Below are 24,134 nucleotides of genomic sequence, written 5' to 3'. Positions count from 1 at the left end.
CTTTTATACGTCATTTCAGCCTGGAATTTGCCGCAGTATTTATGCATTTTCATTATGGATTATGCCTATTCTAGCGCAGTCCGCAAATATGCACTTTATATGCACGCTGTGATTTTCCAAATCCATCTAGTTTAAATACTACAAAAACTCTAGAATTATTTGCTGAGATTTGATTTGTATCTTTAAACCCTCAACGTAAACACAACAGATTTGTAAATCCAAGGTTCATTACCATGTCAGAAAAGGAAATCGTAAGCTCCAGTAATAAAAATTTTAATGAAATTCATACATAGATGGAGTTTATTTTCAACCGCTCATAATTTCTGCGATGTAATCTCCAATTTTTCCGTGGAAATATGATGTTTTTCACACTATTTTTTTCTATTTTTAGCCCAGATTATTTTTACGCGAGTAAAACGTACTAAAAAAAAGTACATAATTTACAATCTCACAGACCGTTATGAATATAAATAGGAATCCCGAAGTCAAGGTTTTTAATTAGATTGTAATTTTAAACTGACCCGATATTCACCAGAATTTAAATTTTTGTTCAGATGTTAAAAGGTTGGAATATTTAATGGAGTTTTTAATTTTAAAAACAAAAGGGTCACGCACATGCCTATTGAACAATGACTGAGAATAAATTCTACTAATGTAAAACAACCGAATTGATGATTTGCGGAAGTTGTAAACACGCTTCTGTCGCCAGATTGCAGTAATCAGCACAAATGGCTGCAATTAATTTTGAAATTTGTGGCATCTGGTACCAGATTAATAACCATTATCAAAGTTATTACAGTAACATTCTTAATTATGTTCTGAAAATGAAACATTTAAGCAGTTTTACTACGGATCAGTGACATTAGTGATTTATACCCCATTTAAAGACAGTTATCGCAGAATCATAAAGTATTATCACGATCCATGTCAAAACCCTTTTCCACAAATAATGAAAATTTAAGCGTTTCTATTCCTGCGTAGTATACATTACCCATCTAACCAAATAAATGAAGGAGAGCTTTCCCACCAATTATTGTTTGCAAAAGCTTTCATTAATTAATCTGGATTCCATTATGCTGTTTGTGCACGAGGCTAATCAATTTAATTGATCCCTGTTATTTTTCTTACGACTATAAAAATATTTGCTTTGTTAATCAATCAATAATTGCTTTTATTTTTTCCAGCCAACACCAGCCAATATGCTCATTACGTGTTCAATACCCTGGATCAGGATCATAGCGGATTAATTAGTTTCGAGGTAATGTAAGCGAATTTAGTGTAAGTGCTCGATTTTTAATTTTAAGTCAGATTGTTATAAGTTCGGTTTCTGCCTGAATAGAGTGCACATTTTACGTGCTGTACGGTGTTAACTACCTCGTAAAGTTTCATATTCACATTGGTATCGGAGATAAAATTTTTATTCTTTAAAACAGTCACACGAAATTGAAGGTGCACCTTCCTTTGAATTTCATCCTCCTAATAAGCTTACATTCTGAGAAGACGCGAGTGCAAGAAAACACAATAATGCCAATGTATAATTCAAGGTGTAGTTCCAAACTTCTCAAATCTGTTTACATAGAATATACAATTTGGGACCAAAGATCAGCTTCTATTATGTTTAACTTTTAAGCGTGTGGATCTTTGATGTTGGCTACCTTCGATTAAGAAAACGAGACGCATATCCGTATTTCAGTTTTAATTCATTACAGGAGCTGAGTTTACAAGCAAGGAGCTTTGTTTACTTAAATTTCCATTGTGCATGTTACATTTCCTGAGCTTTTAAGCGATATTGGATCTAGTGTAAGGCACTATAAAAGGTGCAGCATTCAAACCAAGTGCTCTGGTTAGTCCCAGACGTGTTTAGACGCAAACTTGCATACACGTTCTGGAATTAAACCGAATGAGGGTGCAATGTTGGAGAGATTTTTATAACGCGTTTGTCTGACGCAATCGTTGTAAATTTAGGAACGTATCTTTGTTCTAATTTTAGATACATACCCAGATTAACGATTTATAGATAAGGTTTCCAGAAGATAATAAATAAAATATGCGGATAAATGGTGGGTGCGCCGAAGTGTATCTCTCAGTTTGCGCAACGAATTTGACTTTCAGTCGGAACCTTTTTGCAAGAGGATTTGAAATTCGCTGCCATACAGTTAAATGTGGTTATATTATTCTTTGTAATTAGATTTTTCACATAATTTACATACTGAAGTAACACTGCTCTGGGATGTTTTCAAAGAGTAATTTGCATTTAAAATGTGCCGAATACAAAAAATGACCACTACAAAGTAAAGCAAGCAACGGATATTAAAAAGGTTAACATAAAACAGTCTAACAATAATACGAGAGATGAAAGAAATCTCATTTTATTTGTACGGTACTAACATTTTAGTTTATATACGTTAGTTATTAAGTAGGTACATCCTATTAGTCGTCTTCCTCCTTCTTCATAAAACTTGCGACAAACAAGGCTTGTTTCGCAATTACCAAGTTATCCCAACATGTCATGTTTGTAAAATATGTAAAGTCAAAGAGCTTAAGTAGCTGAGCCAACACTAATTGAGAGACTACAGGCATTTGTATAATTAATGTCAATATGACAATGCTTATACAGTATTAATTAAACAGTTTTAATTAAATTGGAAGCGCGCAACATAGACAACAACGTTTCATAAAGACGGATTGTCCAACAAATAAATTAAGCGTGATGTATCTGTCCTTTATAAATTCGTGGCCTATCATTCTCATTAAACTAACAAGAATTTTATCAGAGGACAGCACTGCACAAAAATTATCCCTCCGATTAGATAATTTTACGCTTACATGCTGCATGCGCGTTGATGATAAAACATTTTTGAATAATGACCACATGTCCCGTGTGACATATTGCCGCAATAAGTGAAAATGGGGCGTAGAGCCCATTCTTGTGAAATAAACGCAATTGACGCTGAAGCGTCACGCTTTGCACACTCATATTCCACCTTTTTTGTTCGAATTTCCGATAAATCGAAGCACCACAAAACAGAAATCTCGAGTTTCGATGACGTATTTTATCGCAAATATAAGGAACGCTGCAGGTTTTTCTTAATTTATCATCTCGCGACGGAAAAAACAGCAATATGGCGGGAGTTTCTTGTGCACGCCTCAATTTGTAACTACTGTAATTCCTGTTGATTTATCGAAGTTGATGTTTGTCTGCTAAGTTCCTGCGATCTTAAGCCTTCAGTGCTGCGAACTGGCAGCTGGAAAAATCGGTTGCAATGTTTCATAAAACAAAAGGGAATCTTACCTGTGGAAGAGAACGATTTGTTTTTGCACACTGAAAGGATTTTTGCATGCTCAAATCACTTGAGTGCACTGAAAATTTATTCCCACATCTTCTCCTTAGTGGGATTTTTGTTTTAATCTATTCTGAAGAACTTCAGTTTCGCGAACCATTACAAGACGTAGCAAACGAGCTCTTCGTAATCGTTTTTGTATTGGGAAAAACAAGAGATAAACGATTTTTTACACATGTTATTTTGTACAAGACGTGTGGAAATGGGTTCGTCTGTTGCTTTTTTATCACAACGAACTTTATTTTATATTGTGAGCAATTTTTCTAAACGATCTAACGTGAAATTCTGCTCGGTTACCGTTGTAAAATCGACAGTCGTTCGTTCTTAAGGGAACAATTTGGCCTCAAATTAAGAAACCGAAATCATAATAAAATCTCCGTTGTGATCCAAAAACGGCATTCCACACATTTCGGTTTGGCTACGTTAAAAGAATTGTTCGAATTTAAATTTCTGTTTTACTCACGAACCTCGCTACATCGAAAAATAACAACCCAGCTCTCAATTTAGTTCGCCCATTCCCAACATTTCCACAGCTTTTTCCTTTCACGAACAAAAATCAGCTTTTAAAAAATATAACGTTCCCGGCACCGGTTAACGTCAACCTCAATTTATCAACATGTTCGATCTGTATAAAATTCGCGAATGTTTGCCGTATAAAGAACTCAATTAAAAGCTCATGGATAGGTGCCACCAGCTGTTATCAACTTATCACACACAATTTTAAATCACACTCTCATTTTCTAATGGGCAATGCAAATGGGTTCATTGAATGTGACGACCTGTGGGATAATAGAGAAGGGAGTGTCAGGACTATGAGGCACCACCAGCGTCAGCGTGATGGATGGATATGCGTTGTAGTTATCTGTAGGATAATATCCTGTGAGCTCACCAATGTCCATGGGATAAGACATAGTGATCGACCGATGTTGAGGTTTCGAGTAAACAATAAGGCCACTGATCCATTCGATGCCTTCTTACAACGCGGTTAAATTTAGAAAAGACTATTAACGTGTTTGCATTTTTAGGTGCTAAAAGTGGAAATTTATGTGGACATGAAATTCACGATGGTGGTAATAAGCACATCCATCACGGCATGGATCCATCAGAGTGAGATTTATAAATTCTTTATTCTTCAAGAGAGACTCTAAATTCGTTTTAACGGGAAATGAAGGAACTAGATAAACATAGCACTTTTTAGCAGAATAATCTTTACAATTAACTATAATGGATGTACCAAAATAAATAACTGATAAAATTCCCGGCGGCTTCAAAGCGAGCCAAACAATAAACACAATTTTTACCTGAAAATGTATTTATCTCCCATTTATTTAAACTCTTCAAATCAAAGCCAAATATTTATTATAGAAAAGCGGCTTTTTAGCTACTAGCAATGAAAACAATTTTGGCCCTTATGAACCAGCAGTTCAATGGTGAAAATGAGTTGGTTTTCACTGTCAGGATTTCGTGTGGAAGTGGAGGTTCAATAGCTCGAATTGTTCACAAGCTTTGGATTCCCATTCTTTATTATCTGATTTTTTTGGGTCAAATTTAAGTGTTTTATATCCAATATTGGAATCATTTAATTCTAAAGAAAAACGAATTTCCAATATTTACTTTTGATGAGTGTGTGGACAATAGCACAAAGAACAACTTGGCGTTTAACAACAAAAGTAATTAATAGTAATGTAATTAAAACCACAATGAAAATAGAACGACCTCTTTTAAAGCCCTCGTGCAGGAAAACTTAACTGAATTGGAAAATCTAATTTAGATTACCGAAAGGTCAGCTCCACACAAACAAAATTGGTGAGTTTTCAGTGGAAGCTCTACCCAAAAACCTTCTAAACATGTTAGGAGATCGACCAAATTCTTTCTATTTGATAAGTATACGGCCTTTTATTACAACTAGACTGCACGTTTACCGCCTGATTACGTTGACATTATCAGAGAAGGATTTTATAGGCCAATAAAATGGTGAAGACGTCGCCAATGGTCTCGCATATAAATGATGCAATCACAGTAACTAGAATATTTCACTGAAATCTAATTTATCCAAGTCAGATTTAGAAAACTTGTCGGTTTGACTTATCTAACTTTGTTTATCTTTGACTCGATTGAATCGATCGAACACCTGAACAACGTGGCAAATGTTTTCAGCAAACTTCATTTTAAAAGCAAACTAGTCCTTGTCACGCTTATCCTAATATTTTTATAGTGTCAACTGAAAGGCCGAAAATTGTTTGGCTTGGGTGGTTTTCCATTGGCATATTTCAGTCCCGTCTTGATACAAAACTGGGGCACTCTTTTTGTATCGACTAATAAAGTAATCAACTTTTTCTTTGAAGCTTCAAACAAATTCGTACATTCATATTCTCTGAAGCAAAACTTCATAGAACTTTTTATAGCATATTAAAGCCAGCGTCTTTGCATGCAAATGGGTATTCTCTCGATTGATACAAAGCCGGACCTTTTTAAAAATCAATAAGAAAACTTGATATAAACCAGCGTCTCCGTGTCCAATTCCAATTCCAATTCGCCGTCTCTTCATTTAAATTCAAATTTTGAAGGAGTTATTTATAATGCAATCTCCACAAGCTAAATAATTTTTTTCCAAGACAAATGAGGCGGAAATTGACAGCGCACTTAAAAATTTAACTTGGCACTAAATCGACAGGACTTCGTTACGAACTTTGCAGACGTTAGGACATTGACCGGGTTCTTGTTTCAGGATTTCGTTCAGAATTTGTCCATTTTGTCGAGAGGCTCTTTAGACGAGAAGTTGCGTTGGGCCTTCACACTCTACGACATCAATGGGGATGGATGCATAACACGTGAAGAGATGACTGACATTGTTAGTGCTGTCTATGATTTGATGGGGAAAGTTTCAGAGCCTTGTGTGGATGAAGACACGGTGAAAGAAAAAGTCGATAGGATATTTCAGGTAAAGAAAATTAAATTTATGCAAGAAACATCCCGAAGATGTTCTCAAATTCCTAATGCATAACTTTTCATCAAATTCCATTCTAACGATGCATATGTGTGCTTCGGTATAAATTTTCATATATTGTGCTTCTGGAGTCAAAAGTATGAACCACGAGCTAGTGGTTGCCTGCTTTTCAAAGCGTCCTATTTACAACTTGCAATTTCAAAACAAAAAGAAAATCTATCTCAAGATTAAACTCTAAAAACGAGGATGTCCGTTCAACTTTGTTTAGCCTGATAACACTATAACAACGTATGTCACAAGTTCAAAGCGAAAAGTCCTTTACAACACGAATCGAATTACTTTTTCTCTCTTTGTGATCTCTGTTTCCTTTTATTCTGGCACAAGACGCATTTCTCTTACTCCTGACTGTTTTGTAGTTTTATTGTAATTAGTCTTTGTAACTTGAATACCACGTGTTAAAGCTGTAGAATACTAGAAACAGAGTTCAACACATTTCGACAAAGCTTTACCTATGTATACTTAATATGTAAATGATTGCAGACTAATTTCGCCCTTTGATGTAAATGGAAGTGCATTTTGTTGTCTTATTGCGAGATGCAGGGTGTCTGGGGTATTGGTTGCAAAAGTTGACATACTAAACAAGAATTGTAAATTATGTGTGTAATAGTGAAACGAGCTTCTTTATTTCTAACAATTATTAAAATTATCATTACCTCGAAACTTTATGACTGCTCAAAACAGACAATGTTTTTCTCCAGGTTCTCAAAATTTATTAATCTTTTAAATTTAGCACCGAAAATTCCAAACACTTTGTGTCTTCTACGTAATGTACGAAAATGTGGATAAAATAAGTTTTTTCTTTGCTGGTAAATCAGAGATTAGGGAATTTAGTGGTCTGCAAAATGTAAGTTATGTAAGTGATTCTACGTTTTTGTCTTATTCTGCAATAGAGTTTGCTTTATTTGCTAGAAGTCATCTAAAATATCTGTTTTTGTAAATGTTCAACTTAGTCTATGACAGCTGTTCATCAGCATGCAGGGAATAAAATAAACATTTTTAGTCTTCAAAAAAAATTGTTGGATCAAATCTTGTTCACAAAAATGATCAAAATTACAATTTATTCCCAAACATCAAATTTTGTCAAAAAAATGCTGACGCGCAATGCGCAATGCATAAAAAACTTTTAAACTTTAAACTTTTAATTATCGCTCTGATGATGGTATATAGCATTGTTATATGCGCGTCAACATTTTTTGACAAAATTTGGTGTTTGGGAATAAATTATATTTTTGATAACCGTCTTGAAAAGTTACAAATTTCGATTCTTTAGATTAAAAATCAATATTATCGAAATTTAGAGAATTGATAACAAACCAAATCTGTAGAAACTAATTTTTGACCGAGATTTATCAGCTGGCTAAATTTAAAATTTTTCGTCGAGGGTTTTTTTTCCAAAATTTTCAATTGTGGGTATTTGAGAACGAAATATAAGCAAAAAAAGCGCTAGAAAAACGATAGCTCATACCGTATCTTACTATCTGATGTAGTTTCGGAGGAATTGAACATTAAAAATTTCAATCCATTATTCGAAATTTTAATTGGTCAAAACTCGGTTATTTATTGTCGTACGATTTTAAGTCCGGATTTCAATTCTGTATAAAATAAATATCCTACAACTTAACTTATATTGCGCGACGACTTTTGCTAAATATTAAAAAAAAAATCTGGGAAACTGTTTTGGCGTCAAACTTGTGAACCTTCTTTCGGCTTTGTATTTTATTTAGATTTAGTCGTTTTTAAAATTTTCAAGAAATTGCACTAATTTTAATTAAGAACTAATTTTTAGTAAAATTAATGTTGTCTAATAAGCTCAACTTTACCTATTTAATCATTCAAGTGGACAAAGAAGCTCTTAAAAGACGTTAAATGTGTCCACAAATTCGCTACTCTGTTTTTAATCCTCAAGGACTTCCAACAAGTTTAAAACGGGAAAATTAACTTGAAAGTGAAGTTTCCTGTCTTGGACTTTAAGATTTTAGCTACAAATTATTACAATCGCGCCATCTCTAACCCTCTTGTAATAAAAGACAGCGTGGATATACATATTTTCATAGTATTATTTTATTGTATTGTGAAAGATTTATTTCATAAGGACAAAAGTTTTTTCCGCCCCCGACAGATCCGCACAAAGCAATCCCTAAGGACTCGCCGTCGTGTCGGATGTATTTTTACAATTTTTGATAAAAGAAAGTACAAAACTTCATTTTATAACCCATCGGTGCTACCGCTTCAAAAAAACTTCCTCTCTTGAGAAACTGAAATGCATTTCGCACCCGACAAAGATAATATCGTTTGATATATTATATAAAATTCAGTTTCTAACAATCGAACGTTGTAGAATTATTCAGCATGAACGGTCCACCCTCCTGCTGATAGTTAAGATATGTGCTTGAGGCGACTGTTGGCGATAACCCTCCATCTCATGAAATTTTACGATTGCAGAAAATGGACAAGAACAAGGACGGCGTCGTGACTCTGGATGAATTTCTCGAGTGCTGCAGGAAAGATGAAGATATTTCTTCTTCCATGGCTGTTTTCGATTCATCGATATGACGTTCACCCGTCGGCGTTCGTCCACCTCCATCTTGGACATGAACGAATGTCGACTTTAGGAATGCATGCAAAACACTGACCAACGTATAATTAAAATAATTTAAATGAAACAGTGATAAAATTAACATAACGATCTATGAACGGCACAAGCGACGGTGTGGAACGAATGTGCAAGAACTGAGAGCTAGCATATAATCTGCAGATTTTGTGCAAAAAAAATAATAGACCGAGTCTGAGTCTAATGGCTTCGCACTGTTGAAATAAACTCAGGATTCGTTGTACACCGCCAGTTTGCATATTTATACCAAATTTCTTACAGTTTTTATAAAGAAAGTGTAGATAAAAGTATATTTTAAATATATGAAATATATTAAACTTCAAATGAATAGCATAGTTTAAAACATGTGTTAAAATATTATCTAAAAGATGTAAGATTGACTAGTAGGTACTGCTGCGGTTTACTCCCAATCTCAGACAAACTCTACTCTCAACTTTTTCATGATGGGAATTTAGTTTGTCTGAGCTAGGTTACTAATTAAACTCTTTTTACTAAATGTTACGAGCATGTTGCAAGACTATCTATCAAAACCATTGTTCGTAAATTAACTTTGGTACCACCAGTTTTCGCGTTTAATCTTATCGTTATGCTAAATTTTGATCTTATATTAATAAATTTTCTGTAATCGATCGCTTAAACTGTACGAATAGTTAGTCAGTTTGAGAGTCGTCGTTCTTATTTATTTGCAGAACTAGAGATTAGTGTCGAGTACGTTAATAAATAAGAAATGTGTAGCAAAATGTACAAAAGCTTCAGTTAGTATAACAGGTAACACCAAATTGCTTTTTGTTAGACTCTGTCATAATTTATATTGTTAGTCTTACATAGATATTTTTATATTAACCCTTTGATACCAACAGATGTGTGGAATTGGGTATAAAGCTTTTAAATCGTTCCCAAAATGGGTATTTTGTAATTGGGAAACTAGAGATAAGGAAGCGAAGATATCATAATTTACTAGAGAACTAGTGAGCCATATTCGTTAGACATATCTATATGTCATTATGTAATATTAATTTTAGATATTATTGTTGATAAATGTAAGACTGTTCGATGTATTAGATTCTAAATGTGTGATCCATGTTAGTCAAAAAATTGACAATATTTTGGTTAGAAAGTTATATAACATTAGCTTTTTTATTACGATAATTATTTTATAATGGAGCGTCTCTGGTGCTATGTACCAAACTGATGAGCATAACGATATTGTTCTCTTATATAATTATAGATGTATATTTTATTCTTTACTGTATCGAACTTAGTACTGTGCCAAATACGAAAGTTACACTAAACGGTACAGAATTACACTAGTTTTCAGCTTATATCGTTACCAAAATATGGTCGAAATAGATCCACGCATTAAACCTAGAATCACTATTTATATTTGTATAGGATAGATTTAAAGTCGTATTAGTGTTACGTCAATGCATCATTGTTACATATATTTATTGTATATAAAACCCCAAAGCTCTGTTATGTGTTGATTTTTAATGTTACATGTATTCTTGCCCACTAATTCTTGACATTATCTTGTTAAGTTTACATTACATCCCATGGGTGGTAATAAATTTTACAAATAGAGATTGCTTTAATAAATTCAGTGTTCATCCAAATGATCACGTGATTTTAGTTATTGCCGGTATTTGTATAATCTCCCGGTACCGCTCCTGTAGCCACACCTTTAGTTGCCTTGCGTCAACTTATTGACATTAGAAACGTCACATCCGTCAAATCACGTCAAATTTTGGCTAGAGAAGAAGGGTTAGGACCGATTTTATTAAAAGAATGGCAGAAAGTAGCAGTGATGAAAGTGAAACTACATTCCAATTATATAAAGACCGAAAGGAATGGAAAGACGTTACCCCGGTGCCCCAAGACGACGGAGAGCAGCCCATTGTAGCCATCGACTACACGGAACAGTGTACGTTGAGCGTACGTAACCTCACATTATTGTGTTCTTAACCTCTGAATTTGTAGTTAAAGATGTGTTTGATTATTTTCGAGCAGTTTTACGTAGTGGTGAGAAGTCGGAACGTGCATTGGAATTAACTAAAGATGCCGCCGCTCTTAATCCGGCGAATTACACAGTCTGGCAATACAGGTATGTTCAACGTTGGTTGTATTTTTGCGAATTTTTTATTGTAGACGGGAAATACTGAAGGCACTGAATAAGGATTTGAGTGAAGAAATGGACTTTATTGAGAAAATTATCGTGTATAGTCAGCCCAAGAATTATCAGGTATGGCACCATCGCAGGGTTATAGTTGAGTGGTTGCAGGATCCTGCAAAAGAAAAGTATTTGACAGAGGCTGTTTTGAGCAAAGATGCTAAAAACTATCACGCTTGGCAGTACCGCCAGTGGATAATCAAAACTTTTAAGTGAGTTGTCACTGGTTTCATTTTTTTTTGTAATTGTAATTGTAATTCCTAGATTATATGAGGGGGAACTGGAATATATTGATAGTTTGATTTCTGACGATATACGTAACAATTCTGCGTGGAATCAGCGATATTTTGTCGTCATGGGTACCACAGGGTTCACTGAAGATGTTCTGGAGAGGGAGATTGATTTTACTTTATCCAGTATTAAAGTAGTGACTGAAAATGAAAGTGCTTGGAACTATTTGAGAGGGTAAAATTCCAATTTTCGTCAATGAAAAATTAATTTTGTTTTTGTAGGGTCCTCCTTCATGATAAAAGTGGACTTAGCCACAATAAAAAAGTGACAACTTTTTGTGAAGAACTGTACAACTCAGGAAATAGATCCCCATTTCTCCTAGCACTGATTGTAGACATGTGTTCAGAGCAAGTTTCACAGGGAAATCCAGATTCACTGTACAGTGTTGACAGAGCTAAAGCTTTATGTAAAGAGCTGGCTGAGAAGTACGATACAATTAGAGCAAAATACTGGCAGTACATGGCAGAATCAGTTGAAAAGAATGTTAAAATAGGAGATTCCCAGGTTGAGGCTGAACAGTAAATGTCACTACCAAAAGCCATCTTGTTTCTGTGATTTACTTATATTTGTTTAGATTAAGAGTAGTTTCTTGGATGGTATCACATTCATAATTCAATTCAGGCTACAACTGCCAACGTGTCTCATTTATGTCGTAAAAATGTCAGAGAATTTAGGTGGGAATTTAATGTTGACATGAAAAACGGTCTCCATTCATGGATTTTTTACTTACTTTTATGCATGTAATACCTAGGTGTACGTCAGTCTAGAAGCACTGCGATATTTTCCTTTATATACATTTTCCAACATTTATAACATGTAGCCAATAAAGGAGTTTGTATTTTTTGTCAACATTTATTTAAATAAAAACTTACACGCTAACAATAACAGGTTTGTATTTACAAAATGTACACGAAAACACGAATTAAATTAAAAGTAAAGCTTGTAACAATCTAACAAATTAATTGATTGGTTGGGTCTCATGGAGCCATTGGCAACTGCCTCCTTCAGCGAAATCAGCAGCGGCGTGACCGGATCCAGAGAGTACCCATTTGGTGGTAAGAAGACCTTCAACGCCTACAGGACCACGGGCGTGGATTCGGGCAGTACTGATACCAACTTCAGCACCAAGACCAAAGCGGAAACCATCGGCGAATCTTGAGCTAGCGTTGTGGAAGACACAGGCGCTGTCCACTTTCTTCTGGAAGTTTCTAGCGCTATCAGCTACAAACAAAAATGAAATTTATCAGAAAAACCAAATAAAAACTTACAATTTTCGGTGACAATAACTTCAGTGTGTCCACTTCCGTAAGTGTGGATATGATTGATGGCCTCGTCCAGACTCTTCACAACTTCAATGCAGCACTCCAAAGCACCATATTCGTGTTTCATCGTCTTGGCAGGTGGTGGTCCGAAAGTCAGGATCTTGTTTAAGACAGGTCCAGAGTTGATCTTAACATTTTCATTCTTCAGCATGTTGCAGATGTCGGAAAAGAACTCTCCTTGCATGAGGTCTTCATGAATCAGAAGGGTCTCCATGGCGTTGCAAGCAGCAGGATAATCACATTTTGAATCTCTAATGATCTTCAAAGCTTTATTTAAATCAGCATCTTTATCAACATATACGTGACATATTCCTTCTGCATGACCCATCACAGGAATATGCTGACTTTGGGCTTGTATGCTGCGAACTAATTCGCTTGAACCGCGAGGAATAATCAAGTCGATATGTTGTTCCATGGATAACAAATCGCTGATTTCTTCGCGTGTGGATACCTGAAAGTAAATTATGAAAATTTCTTTTCAGGTGTAGGAGTTTAGTTGAAAAGAGTTACGTGTTGTGTAACACTGAGAGAAGGGTCAAAGTTGGTGCTCAAAGGAATACTTTTAAATCAGACAATTCCACTTATTCTCATGGGCCGAACGTGTTCCGTTCGCTTTAATTCCGCTTTTTCTCTGCCTCTCGAAGTGTCAAAGTGACGAAGATTCTTATTTTTGTGAGGGTACGGTTTTATAGATTGGACCTTGATGTAAAATTGAGAAGGGGTCATAAAAATTGGCAAGAGATCTACGTCAGCGGGCTGTTATAGGAAAAAGGGCAAGGAAGTAAATATATTTAAAGGCCTCAAAATGACTATCGGCATCTCCAGAATTGTAAAGCTGATGCAGCACGAATTTGTTACATTTTGGCCAACAGTATAGTGCCTAGTAACTAAAAACTTGCATTTCATCATTATATCATAGATATGACCTAACCATCCGCGGAGTGATGGCCGATAAAGTTTATAATGGTTCAATATAAACTACGAATTAACTTTTTTTCCCAAGTTTAAGTAAATTAATGTCGCCGCTAAATTGTGTTACAGTGTCTGTTGCTAGCAACAACGTTTCAGTGAAGCAAAAGTAGAGAAACATAAATTATACATCAGCAATCAATATCTCACCCTGAAACAACCGCATTGGTAAACAAATTTCTATTAAAAAGCATAGCTACTGTTATGACACGTTATAAATTATTTTTATAAAGTCTGCCGATAAATTCACTGCTTGTGCAGGCAATATTTTTTGTAGATGAAATGAAAAATAGCGAAGGATTCAATACCTCTACAGGGAGCAAAAAAGGGAGTGACAGCAACTTTTCCAAGCGGAATGTTGGATTAAATCTAACCAAAACTTTTTGGTTTTTCTACATATTTGAATTTCATTTACAGCAAAAAATCTACCTCTTAAAATTCATACTCTGGCTTCCGTGCTAATGGAAAAATAGGGAAATCTACTCAGATTTAATCTCACCGGTTTTATATGCACTTGCGGCTTTTACTATCTGGAGATCGGCTAATGGCTTTTCGATTTCATAAATGCATCTGCGATAACTTCGTTTCAAAGTTTGAAATCTCGAATTTCTGTTTTCGCCAATAACGTATTTGCAATTGTCGATTCAAAACGAGTTGCCAGGAAAATTCAAATGGGTATGCAATAGTCTGAATCGTTTGAAACGAATGAGAATTATACATTGTTTACCTCAAAATATAACTATGATTTTAACGGCGGATTTAGAAAGCTGACCACACGATAAATAGGCAAAGTTTTGGAGCATGAAATATGAGAATTCGTGCACTTAAAAGTTACTGTTATCAAAAATACAATCAGTGTAAAATACTGGGTATTATTGACATTAGTACAAAAAATGTAATTGCTCAGTGGCTGCATTTGCGCTTTCAACGGAAAAACAAAAAAGTTATGTTATCAGTGAGCTATTAGTGTTTTATTTACAATTCGTGCTTATGCCATCAGTGTTAAAACTCACTTAAAAATGAAAAATTTGGTGTAATTTTTGTACTGAAAACACTTGTAAATGTTGAGTTCTATTGTGCAAATGTTTAGTCATTTCAATAACACAGTATACTGGCTAAATTGAAACAAAATTACATGAATATTTTTCTTTAGTTAACGTGGTCTTTTTTATTTCAAAATTATTTAAAATGGTGGATGCGCCCGGTCAAAATTCTATATTTAGACCTTAATATCACGTTTTATTGCATTTCAACTCATCTTTACTACGGCTCGTAGCTAGAATATTAAAGAAGGGCTGTTATTTTTCTCAGTTTTTATCGTCATTTTTCGAGAACTTTGATATAGAGAATTTCAAAGGAACAAGAAAATTAATAAATAGCCTTTGGCAGTGTTGTGAGACTTTGTACTGGAGCTAAAAATACAACTGGACTCTTAAACTAAATTTTGTTGTGGAGAAAGATTTTCAGATGGAATAACATATTTTTTTGTTAACGTCTTTTTGCATTTTGATTAAAAGTGTTGTATTTTTTGTATAAAATTCCGAACCGTTTCGGACATTAAACGTGTTTTTATGTAAGTAATAAAACATTATTAAATCATTTCGACGATTTAAATTGGAGCTAAATCTGAAACGACCCGAGCATGGTGTTAAAATTGGAGACTTTAGTGCCATTCATGTATTTTATTGATAGTTTTTCGCTTTAGTTCCCGTCACACCGAAAATCGAATTGCGCCAGCCCTCCGTGTTGGGATTATTAATTGCCTCTCCCTGCATCGGACATGCTGCACTCCACCGCAGTAATTTAGTAAAAATGAGCTTCAGAACCACCGGGGCGATAAATACAGTCACGTAATACCCTCAGGTAACAGAAAATTGGCTAATTTTTAAAACACCTCGTAATAAACTCACCAGAGAAATTGCATTGGTGGCTCCTATCGTACCGAGCGCTTCCTTGACAAGATCCATAAGAGCTCTGTTGCTATGTGCAGCCTCCTTGCCTCCTTTCAACAATAATCCGTTGCCGGAAGCAATGGCTAACGCCGCCACCTGCGGTAATGAATCCGGTCTGGATTCAAAGATGACCAATAGAACTCCAATTGGAACAGTGATCTGAGTCAAATCTAATCCATCTGCTAATTTGGTCCTTCGCAGAACTCTACCGACGTTGTTGTGGCTGGAATCGGCGATTTGTTTCAACCCCACCGCTAGATTGCGAAGCTTTGCAGGGGTAAGTGAAAGACGGGAGAGGAGTGGTTTCGCTAAGCCGGATTTCGTCGCTTCTGATAAATCTTTCGCGTTGGCGTCAAGGATTTCCGATTGCTTCGATACTAGGAGATCTGCCAGAGTGTGTACACACGACGCCCTCTGTTCGGCAGTTAAAGTCTGGAGCAGTCTACCCCCAACTCGGGCTGAAATGAGCAAGCAAAATAAATATTGGGGATTTAGGAAAAAATGTTTGTGTTGCTTATTTGTCAGCTGGAAAAAGAATTGAATTTCGATGCTAGATTTTAACAATCAACAAAATGTTTTGATCAGTTGAGCCGAAACACATGGAAGGAAAATCAAAATCTTCAAGCAGAAAAATTCGTAATATGTTTTATTAAATTTGTAAATTTTAATTTTGTGAAATTAGCTACATGTATAAATAGAAAATAAGTACCTATATTGACAACAAAATCTAATATCCTGGAAATTTAAAAAAAGAAACTGGAAATTTTCTCGACTAAAAATTGGTTCAGATGCACGTTCACCTTTTACGATCAGTTGATCAGCTAATGGCTTTTCAATTTTCATAAATGGATCTACATTCACTTCATTTGAAAATTTTATTTCTTGCATTCCCCTCTTTCGAAGTAATGGTTTTAGAAGATTGAAAAACTACCTTAGCAATGCAAGAATATTGATCAAATTGCGAATAAATAGAAATCGTAATTTCATAACAATGTCGTGTACTTTATTTATTACCTTGTCCACGTTTATTTTTATCTTAGTTAATTAAAACTTGACTCTGTCACCTTTCTTTAATTTAATGAGGTTCGTAACTGAAACTAAAAGCCAGTTTTCTTTTCAAAAGTGGGCGCACTTTTATTAAAAAAGTGCGAACTCATTAATTAGCAAGTAGAAAAATAACCTACAAAACAACGAACATTTATACTAGCATGAGGCGGGTTTAATTTCTCCACTTGCTCATTAATTATAAAGCTCAAACGCTCCAAATGATGTCAGTGTATAAACCCCAAAAAATTTCGTAATTTAATCAAGCTTTAATACTAATCCCACTAAACCTCTTGTTTCAAAAGATTGCTCACTTTATTTTCTAGCTTCCATGTTAAACTTATAACAGCCCACCAAACCACACAGAACAAATTCAATGAACCGTTTTAGTGTTTCTTGGCTCGAGATATAATTTAACGCAATTTTTACTCCTAGAGTTAGCTCCGTGATAAGGAAGAGAATTTCAGAGCGAAATCCGTCGACTAGAAAAAGTGTGTATTTTTTGCCGCGTTGGAGAAGACTCGTTCGATGTTTCAAGAGTAATATTGATAGTCTTAAAAAGACTTATAATATCTCACCATTCTCCGCGATGACTTCTGTCGGCACGGAGCCTCCAACACTCGAATCCGTAAAGAAAGTGCCCACTTTCCTTCCCGACAAAATAGTCTTGATGGCCTTTTCCTGCATTCCGTTGCAAATAACCACGGAGACTCCCCTATCTAACGCCCACGTAGCCGCATTCACTTTCGAGTCCATTCCACCTGTTCCCACTTTAGACTTCTGTCCGAATTCGATGGTATGTCTTAAATCCGACGTGAAAGTATGAAGGAACCTCGCACCTTCTTCCCATGGTGGTTTGTTGTAAATTCCATCAACATCCGACATGAGAATCAGCAAGTCGGACTGTACTTCCGCGGCGAGCATAGCCGCCAAACTGTCATTATCCTTCAGACTGATCCCCTTTTTGCCTGGTTTACCTCCAATGGGTTCATCGACCTGCGGGGGCGGTGAAACCGCATCGTTGGTATTTATAATCGGGACGATGTTGAGGCTGATCAATTCTGACAAGGTGCTGAAGAGATTCTTACGCGTCTCCTCGTTGTAGAAGTCCGCTTTCGTTACTAATACTTGGGCGATTTTTACACCGTATTGAGCAAACATAGCGTCATAAAGAGACATCAGGCCAGATTGGCCAACGGCGGCGGCGGCACGAGGTTCCAGTAATGCTCCAGCGTCCTGAAAGTGAGAGTTAATTGAGTAAATTTAGCTAAACTAAGCACCGAACACGTGGGTTTAATGTGGCAAAAACGTGTGAGTAGGGAAATTACATGTGAATGGGCTTTTACTTTTTTTTAGAGCAGCTTGATACAGGGAGCTGGAGTCCCGAAAGCCCCATTTCCTGAACGAAAATAATACAAATTTTGTTGAATTGGGAGACAAGAGACTGAACCAATCGAATAAAATAAACATATTACCAGAATATGTAAATACGACTGATAAATAAAAACTGTGTAAACAGAGACAATTAATTAGAACAAGGTCTGTTTAATTAGAGCTTCACAAGAAATGTAAGAGAAATACATTTTTTGTTTAGATTAGGAAATATCCACTTAGGTAATGGAAAGAAACCGACTGAGGATGTTAAATAAAATTCTCTCTTCTGGTAATAAATATTAAAGTAGTGTACAGAACGAAAAAAAACTAGCTGTTTTAGTCGCAATGCTTAAGCACTTCAATTTCGGGAGTGTGCTTGTAACTAAAACAGTTTAATTTTATTAGTTAACAAAATTCTGTTCAGCGGCCATAAAGTTTGTCTATTTTAGCAACTGCAGTGAAACAAATGTAAATTGTCGAGAAGTTTGGCACGTCGGCAATAGATTAAATGGGTCATTGGTTGAATTTTACTACTCAATTTAAGGATACTTCGAATTGGTCTCCCATCCAAAGATCAAAATAATCGTGGAGCTGAATAGCGAGCAAAGGACAAAAGGCCTGAATTTGATTAATTTTTTCAGACAATAGAGGGATGCTAACACCCAAAATCGCTTAATGGCATCAATAATTTTAAATTCTGACATGCTTTTTTAGTATTCTACAGGTTGGATCTTGATAATATCCGGAATACCGACACGAAACGACCCTCACAAAGGACAGAGGCCGTGAATTGTCGGCTATAGTAGAACAATCCAATTTTTTTCCCAGGGAAATCCTCGCGGAGCTATTGTAAAACAATTCCAGGGAACAATAAAAATCCCCCACAAAAAGGGAGAAAGAAACACGTGCTTTCCAATCGATAGTCGTATCCTCGAGGGTAGTTAAAGGACATCCGTCGGGTTGGAAATGAATTTGATTACTCTCACCTCTCTCGTATGATCCGTGGGTGATAAGGTTTCTCTCATGGACAAAGACATGAGCAATTCCTGGGTCAATTTTTGCTTTCCGAAGGCCACAGCTCCACTTGTCACCATAACGCACTCTCTGCCTTCATTCTGACATTCTGCAACCTGCAATAAAAGAGCTCGGACTGAATGTGACGTCTCAATTATAAAACGAATAGGCTCTCTCAAGCTTTTTCAGGCGAAGTGAAAAGCCGCTATATTATATGATATCCGTGTCATTAACGGAGTGTTATAACAAGTTGATTTTTCCTCTTATCTACCGCATTTTCGGTGACAGCAAAGTTTCTCAATGAAATACGAAGCTAGTGTCTTTTTTTTTGTTAATTACAACTCTCTTTTTTAATATAATTAAAGACTTCCAGTGGCGTCAAGTCTACCACATAATTTTATAACTTTTACAACAATTGCAATTTAAAGCTCGGGTTGGGAGATTTCAACAGAGCTTTATTTCAGGTCATCGCGTTCGCAGTCCCTTTGTAACTTTATAAAACTACACGGTTTCATTTTAAATGTAGATCTCAGTAGTAAGTTCTTTTGTCAAAGCCAGTGTTTTCGTGAAAATCCCACATTAAAGAGAAAAAGTCTCAATTTGAACCAAACAAGATATTTAATTAATGTAACATTTACCAAAGAACGAGCCGAAATGAAATACTCCCTCACGCATTTCTTCACATTTAAAAGAATTCGAGTCTAATTTTTAAAATTTCCAATTCAACGTAAGCAAAGCGGAAACAATCAATAAGGTATTCGTAATTAGAATTAAGCGACACGAATTTTTTAGTATTCACTCATCCAGAATTTTCATTAAACTCTTTGACTTTAACGCCAACGATCTTGGCTCAGCTTCAAAAAATTTACATTGGGGGATCCTCATAAAAACTGTGACATGGAAAACTTTCCCACACATGACAGATTCTCGCTTGAATGATTAATTATTGTAATTCCGTTTTGTTCGATTTAAAAAGTTTGTACTTGGAACAGTCTAGACTTTGAAACGTCGCGTTTATTTGTAAATATTCATATCTTATCAGAGTAAAAAAAGGAACACGTGTTCATCGACACAAAAATCACACGTGTCGTGGCTTTATCGGAAACGGTTAATGCTCAAAAACATTGCAGTGTGGTGTCGAAAATATTTTGCTCATTCGTTCGCTTAGATAAGGCGAGGCGCTCGTAAAAAATGTGCCTCATTTTGTTAATACTAGACATTTTTTGTATTTACGTGTGAAGGATGAAAGCGCACATTTTTTTTCAAAGAATGAAAATAAAACCACTCTGCGTGGGTCTTTACTATTCCTTAAAATCTATAAGTAAAAAATAGTTTTCACAACAAACAATGCTTATTATTCATTGTTTATAACTAACAAAGCAAATATGTTAATGAAAGCAAAATGAAATAGTTATGAAAACATAAATGATACATTTTCGACAGCCATTATAATTTTAAGCTTTTGTTTAATTTCATTTTAGTGTTGATTTTTGAAGTGACTGTTAATAAGCGCTCAGTGGAATTTTTTGTTGAAGTAATAAATTATAGAAAGTTTTCGCAAAGATGACGTTTTGCACTTTCTTAAGTCATTAATCTTTCTGAGGAAGCCGCCCACTAATATTTCAGTTTTCAATACAAGATAACGTCTTAATTCAGATTTGGTAAACATCGATGAAAGCGCTAAAGCTGTAAAACTGGATTTACGGAGAATCGCTCGAATTTTTGACAAGTTAATAAAGTTGCGATTGTTAAGCTTCTTTCTTGTCACGTAAACGGTAAATAGCTTTGATTTCATTGTTATTTTTGTCTTGGTATCTGCAACGACTAAAAGTAAATTTTTAAATTATTGGGTACACGAGTTTGGAGCGGAAATGCATCCAAATTTCCAATTCTTTGAACAATGACGCAAAAATTCTGTTAGTAATTTAATTGTGCTCAAATATTTGATTGACTGTTGAACATTATTAATTAAATGGATTTTCATAGATTAGAATTAAAATTATCGGCCGGGAACATTCAGTAAACCGGATTACAATAAAAACGTTCCTTTAAAGGATTTACATGTTATATCAAAACAATTTCATTTGGTGGTGGCAAATTTGACATGAAATTAATTTTTAAGCTTTCCCATCCCACTGAATATTCATAGACCGACAGATTTCCGCCCTTTTTAATTTGAGCGATTTATAAAAATGATTGAATTTAATTTTAGATAACAGTGTTGTATTTCCAATTTTATATTAAAAAATGGATCACGTCTGCGAGCGTGAGCCTAAAAACTGTTGAATCAGCCATTCCACCACAAGCTGGAACCTATTTTCGTGTTTCGGAGACGTAGCCATTACATTACAGAACAGAACTTTAAAACGCACTCATTCGTAATAAATATTCTCTTACCTGTTCTACAATTGAAGCGAGACGTCCCAAAGCTAATCCATGTTCATCCTCTCGAGTGATGACTGCACTTCCCAATTTCACTACCAACCTTCGGGCGTATTTCAGTTGGCTTCTGTCTGTGAATGTCGTCTGCTTTCTTTCTTGTAAAACTCTTTTTTCGTAATTTGCCTGCGAATGGAAAATAATCACAGTGAAATGCAAGCACATGAAAACTGCATTAACAAAAATTGCATCTTGGTGCGATTCTCACTTTACATCATGATAAATTCATATGAAATGGAGCACAGGAAATGGAAAATGTTTCACGTGTCCATGCATTGCATTGTGATACACTCATATCGTCATTAGAGTTTGGGGTATTGATTTTAGTTTTGTGAAATGTCAGACGAATCCACGTGTTTGTACACCCATGTATCGCCAAAAATAGTAGACACGTTGCTTTGTTTTGCGATAACGCCGCCGCTTGACCCTCTTATCAAAATTTATTTCCTTGACATTATTTATAGGTCCATTCAGTTGAATTGGTCGTCATTTTTATTAATAATGAAAATTAAATAAATCTTGATTATACCTCATATTTTGGCTTTCAAACACAAAATTACTAAATGTTATCAAACGAGCACTTTACTATTGATTCTTATCATCTTATCATTCTTATACCTTGAGGGTAGTTTTGAACTTTGAAATTTCGAAAGCTAGTTATGACTGATTGTAGCCGTCATTGACGGTTTGTAAGATTAACCATGAACTCATTTCAAATGGGTACATTGACTATAGTTATCGTATTTCCTAAAGAACAAACCAATACAAATTCTCCACAACTAAAATAATATTTGTTCTTAGTGGCCTTAGAGCTGGAGCTGTCCTTAACAGGTCAAATTAACTTCTAAAGAAAAAAATTGAAGTCTAGGTTTTAAACTAGTTTGTAACTGCTTAGACAATAAATAAAAAACCGGTAAAAACAAGTTCAGTTTATGAGCCACAAATTGCTATCTTAAATTCCCAATATCGACTATAATTTTACATTAATTTATAGTAGCAGAGACAAAATGGAGCGAAAGTCTATAAAAAAGAGTTATTTTTGTCCTGTTCGTTATGGTTCAGTCATATCGTAACAAACTTGTTGTTTTGTTGTTTCTCAAAGAGAATTTTTTTACAAGTAACTAATATTATATTGTAAAAAATCTCTCAGTTTTTTTTAGTACCTAATAAAAATAATAAAGAGTAGTTGAATTGAATGTCTTTCAATAACAGAATAAAATTTTTAAGAAAGCACTTAAATAAATGAGAAACTTTATTGTAAAACGCTGAACAGTCATCTTTTAATAAACATCTTCTTTCTAAATTCCATTTTTTTTTGGTTTGGAAATATGTTAAACAAAATTTGCGAAAGTTTCATTTTAGAATAGTAGGTTAATTTTTGTTAGCACCTAGAAACCTGAACACCTAAATTTGTTCATCGACTGACATGGTATTAAGTATCTATAATATCGATTTTTATGACGGTTATAAATTATTTCCGATATTTCTAATTACAAGCATCATAAGTTTGCGAACTCTGATCAGTGCCAGACTAGTGAACACACTCAAAAATCAAATATCTCACGCATGATCGTTTATTTTTGATAGATATTGATGGGAAATATTCCGTTGTGCAAGATAATAATCATCATTAATTACACTATTGATAAGAGTAATTGCTAAATCGATAAAGTTTTAGGAGATAATAATAGGTACAACAACACCAAAGCTGAACCTTATCCCCGTTAAGTAATATTTACACGCGGACATAATCTCATTTGCATGGTAAAAAATGGAGGTTAAAGTTCAAATATTTTTTGTCATTGTCATAATTGTGATAAATCCGAGCAACAAATTCATCAAAATATTTACAAAACGACTGATTCTATTTTCAGAATTGAAGAAAAATGTCTGTCAAAGTACAGTTGATATTAATTGACGCGGTTTTGAGACCAAAACACCCTTTGAAAATAGCCCGGAGCAACTAATGTTTTTTAAAGAAATTGTAATACCTGTGTGAGTTTAGGTAGCCACAATCCAGGTGTCGTGGATGCGGTTCTGGCAGGTGTTAAAGCGTCGGGACGAATCGCCACAATCTGTCCGGGAACTTTGAAGAAACCTGTGCCATTGAACGCTAAAATGCGTCCGTTTCGAACCAACTGGGCACTGAACATTTTGGTGTGGTTTTCGATTTGGTTTGCGCGAATTCAACCCGACAACTGATTTTAACTTTTCTTGCTCCACCAAGTCGAAGGGAATCCGCTGATTAGGATAACCCTGATGATTGGAGATACATTTCGGACTATGCTCGTCGATAATGATACACGTGATGACGGCTTGGATGTTTGTGTACACAAATAAGTTTATCAGGATTTATATCATGTTTAACTATATGAAGTGCCTCGTTTTGGATTAATAATAGATTAACTGATTTCATGGTGAGAGTGTAAACTCCACCTGGATGATTAAATTCAACCCCAACATTGAAACTAAGCTCAAGGATTTGCTCGCTAAATCGCGCGGTCCTTGTACTTATGATGTTCAATGTGAAAGGGCAAATTGCAAATCTGTATTGGGAACGCTTTCGTCAGCGGAATTACTTCGCACATTTAAAAGCCGATTTC

At 35.2% G+C, this 24,134-nt stretch overlaps 3 protein-coding genes across 6 annotated transcripts in view; 2 read left to right on the top strand and 1 right to left on the bottom strand.

Moving 5' to 3' along the window:
• Positions 1-10,540, top strand: part of LOC148172611 (A-type potassium channel modulatory protein KCNIP1-like) — a 114,128-nt gene extending 103,588 nt beyond the window's left edge. For all 4 annotated transcript variants that reach the window (XM_088039466.1, XM_088039461.1, XM_088039463.1 and 1 more), the window contains 3 exons: positions 1,185-1,258; positions 6,070-6,282; positions 8,791-10,540. In XM_088039466.1, coding sequence (XP_087895592.1) covers positions 1,185-1,258; positions 6,070-6,282; positions 8,791-8,901 — 398 coding nt within the window. In that variant the 3' untranslated portion in view covers positions 8,902-10,540. The remainder of the gene's footprint in view (positions 1-1,184; positions 1,259-6,069; positions 6,283-8,790) is intronic.
• Positions 10,541-10,616: 76 nt separating this feature from the next.
• Positions 10,617-12,266, top strand: Fnta (farnesyl transferase alpha). Its single transcript, XM_088039458.1, has 5 exons — positions 10,617-10,880; positions 10,937-11,060; positions 11,105-11,338; positions 11,391-11,591; positions 11,639-12,266. The coding sequence occupies exons 1-5, from the start codon at positions 10,745-10,747 to the stop codon at positions 11,937-11,939; spliced, it is 996 nt and encodes a 331-aa protein (XP_087895584.1). The 5' UTR covers positions 10,617-10,744; the 3' UTR covers positions 11,940-12,266.
• A 27-nt stretch (positions 12,267-12,293) lies between these two features.
• P5CS (Delta[1]-pyrroline-5-carboxylate synthase) lies at positions 12,294-23,810 on the bottom strand. Its single transcript, XM_088039456.1, has 7 exons — positions 23,523-23,810; positions 21,490-21,657; positions 19,065-19,208; positions 17,283-17,940; positions 15,619-16,118; positions 12,686-13,190; positions 12,294-12,638 (listed from the first exon to the last, which is right to left on the bottom strand). Exons 1-7 carry the CDS (start codon positions 23,682-23,684, stop codon positions 12,376-12,378), a joined length of 2,400 nt encoding a protein of 799 aa, XP_087895582.1. The 5' UTR covers positions 23,685-23,810; the 3' UTR covers positions 12,294-12,375.
• Between the last annotated feature and the right edge of the window lie 324 nt (positions 23,811-24,134).

This window comes from Gnatocerus cornutus, chromosome 6 (assembly GCF_029298725.1).
Source record: "Gnatocerus cornutus isolate USDA-ARS CGAHR chromosome 6, icGnaCorn1.1, whole genome shotgun sequence".
Classification (NCBI taxonomy): domain Eukaryota; kingdom Metazoa; phylum Arthropoda; class Insecta; order Coleoptera; family Tenebrionidae; genus Gnatocerus; species Gnatocerus cornutus.
This window is presented reverse-complemented; position numbering and strand designations above follow the sequence as displayed.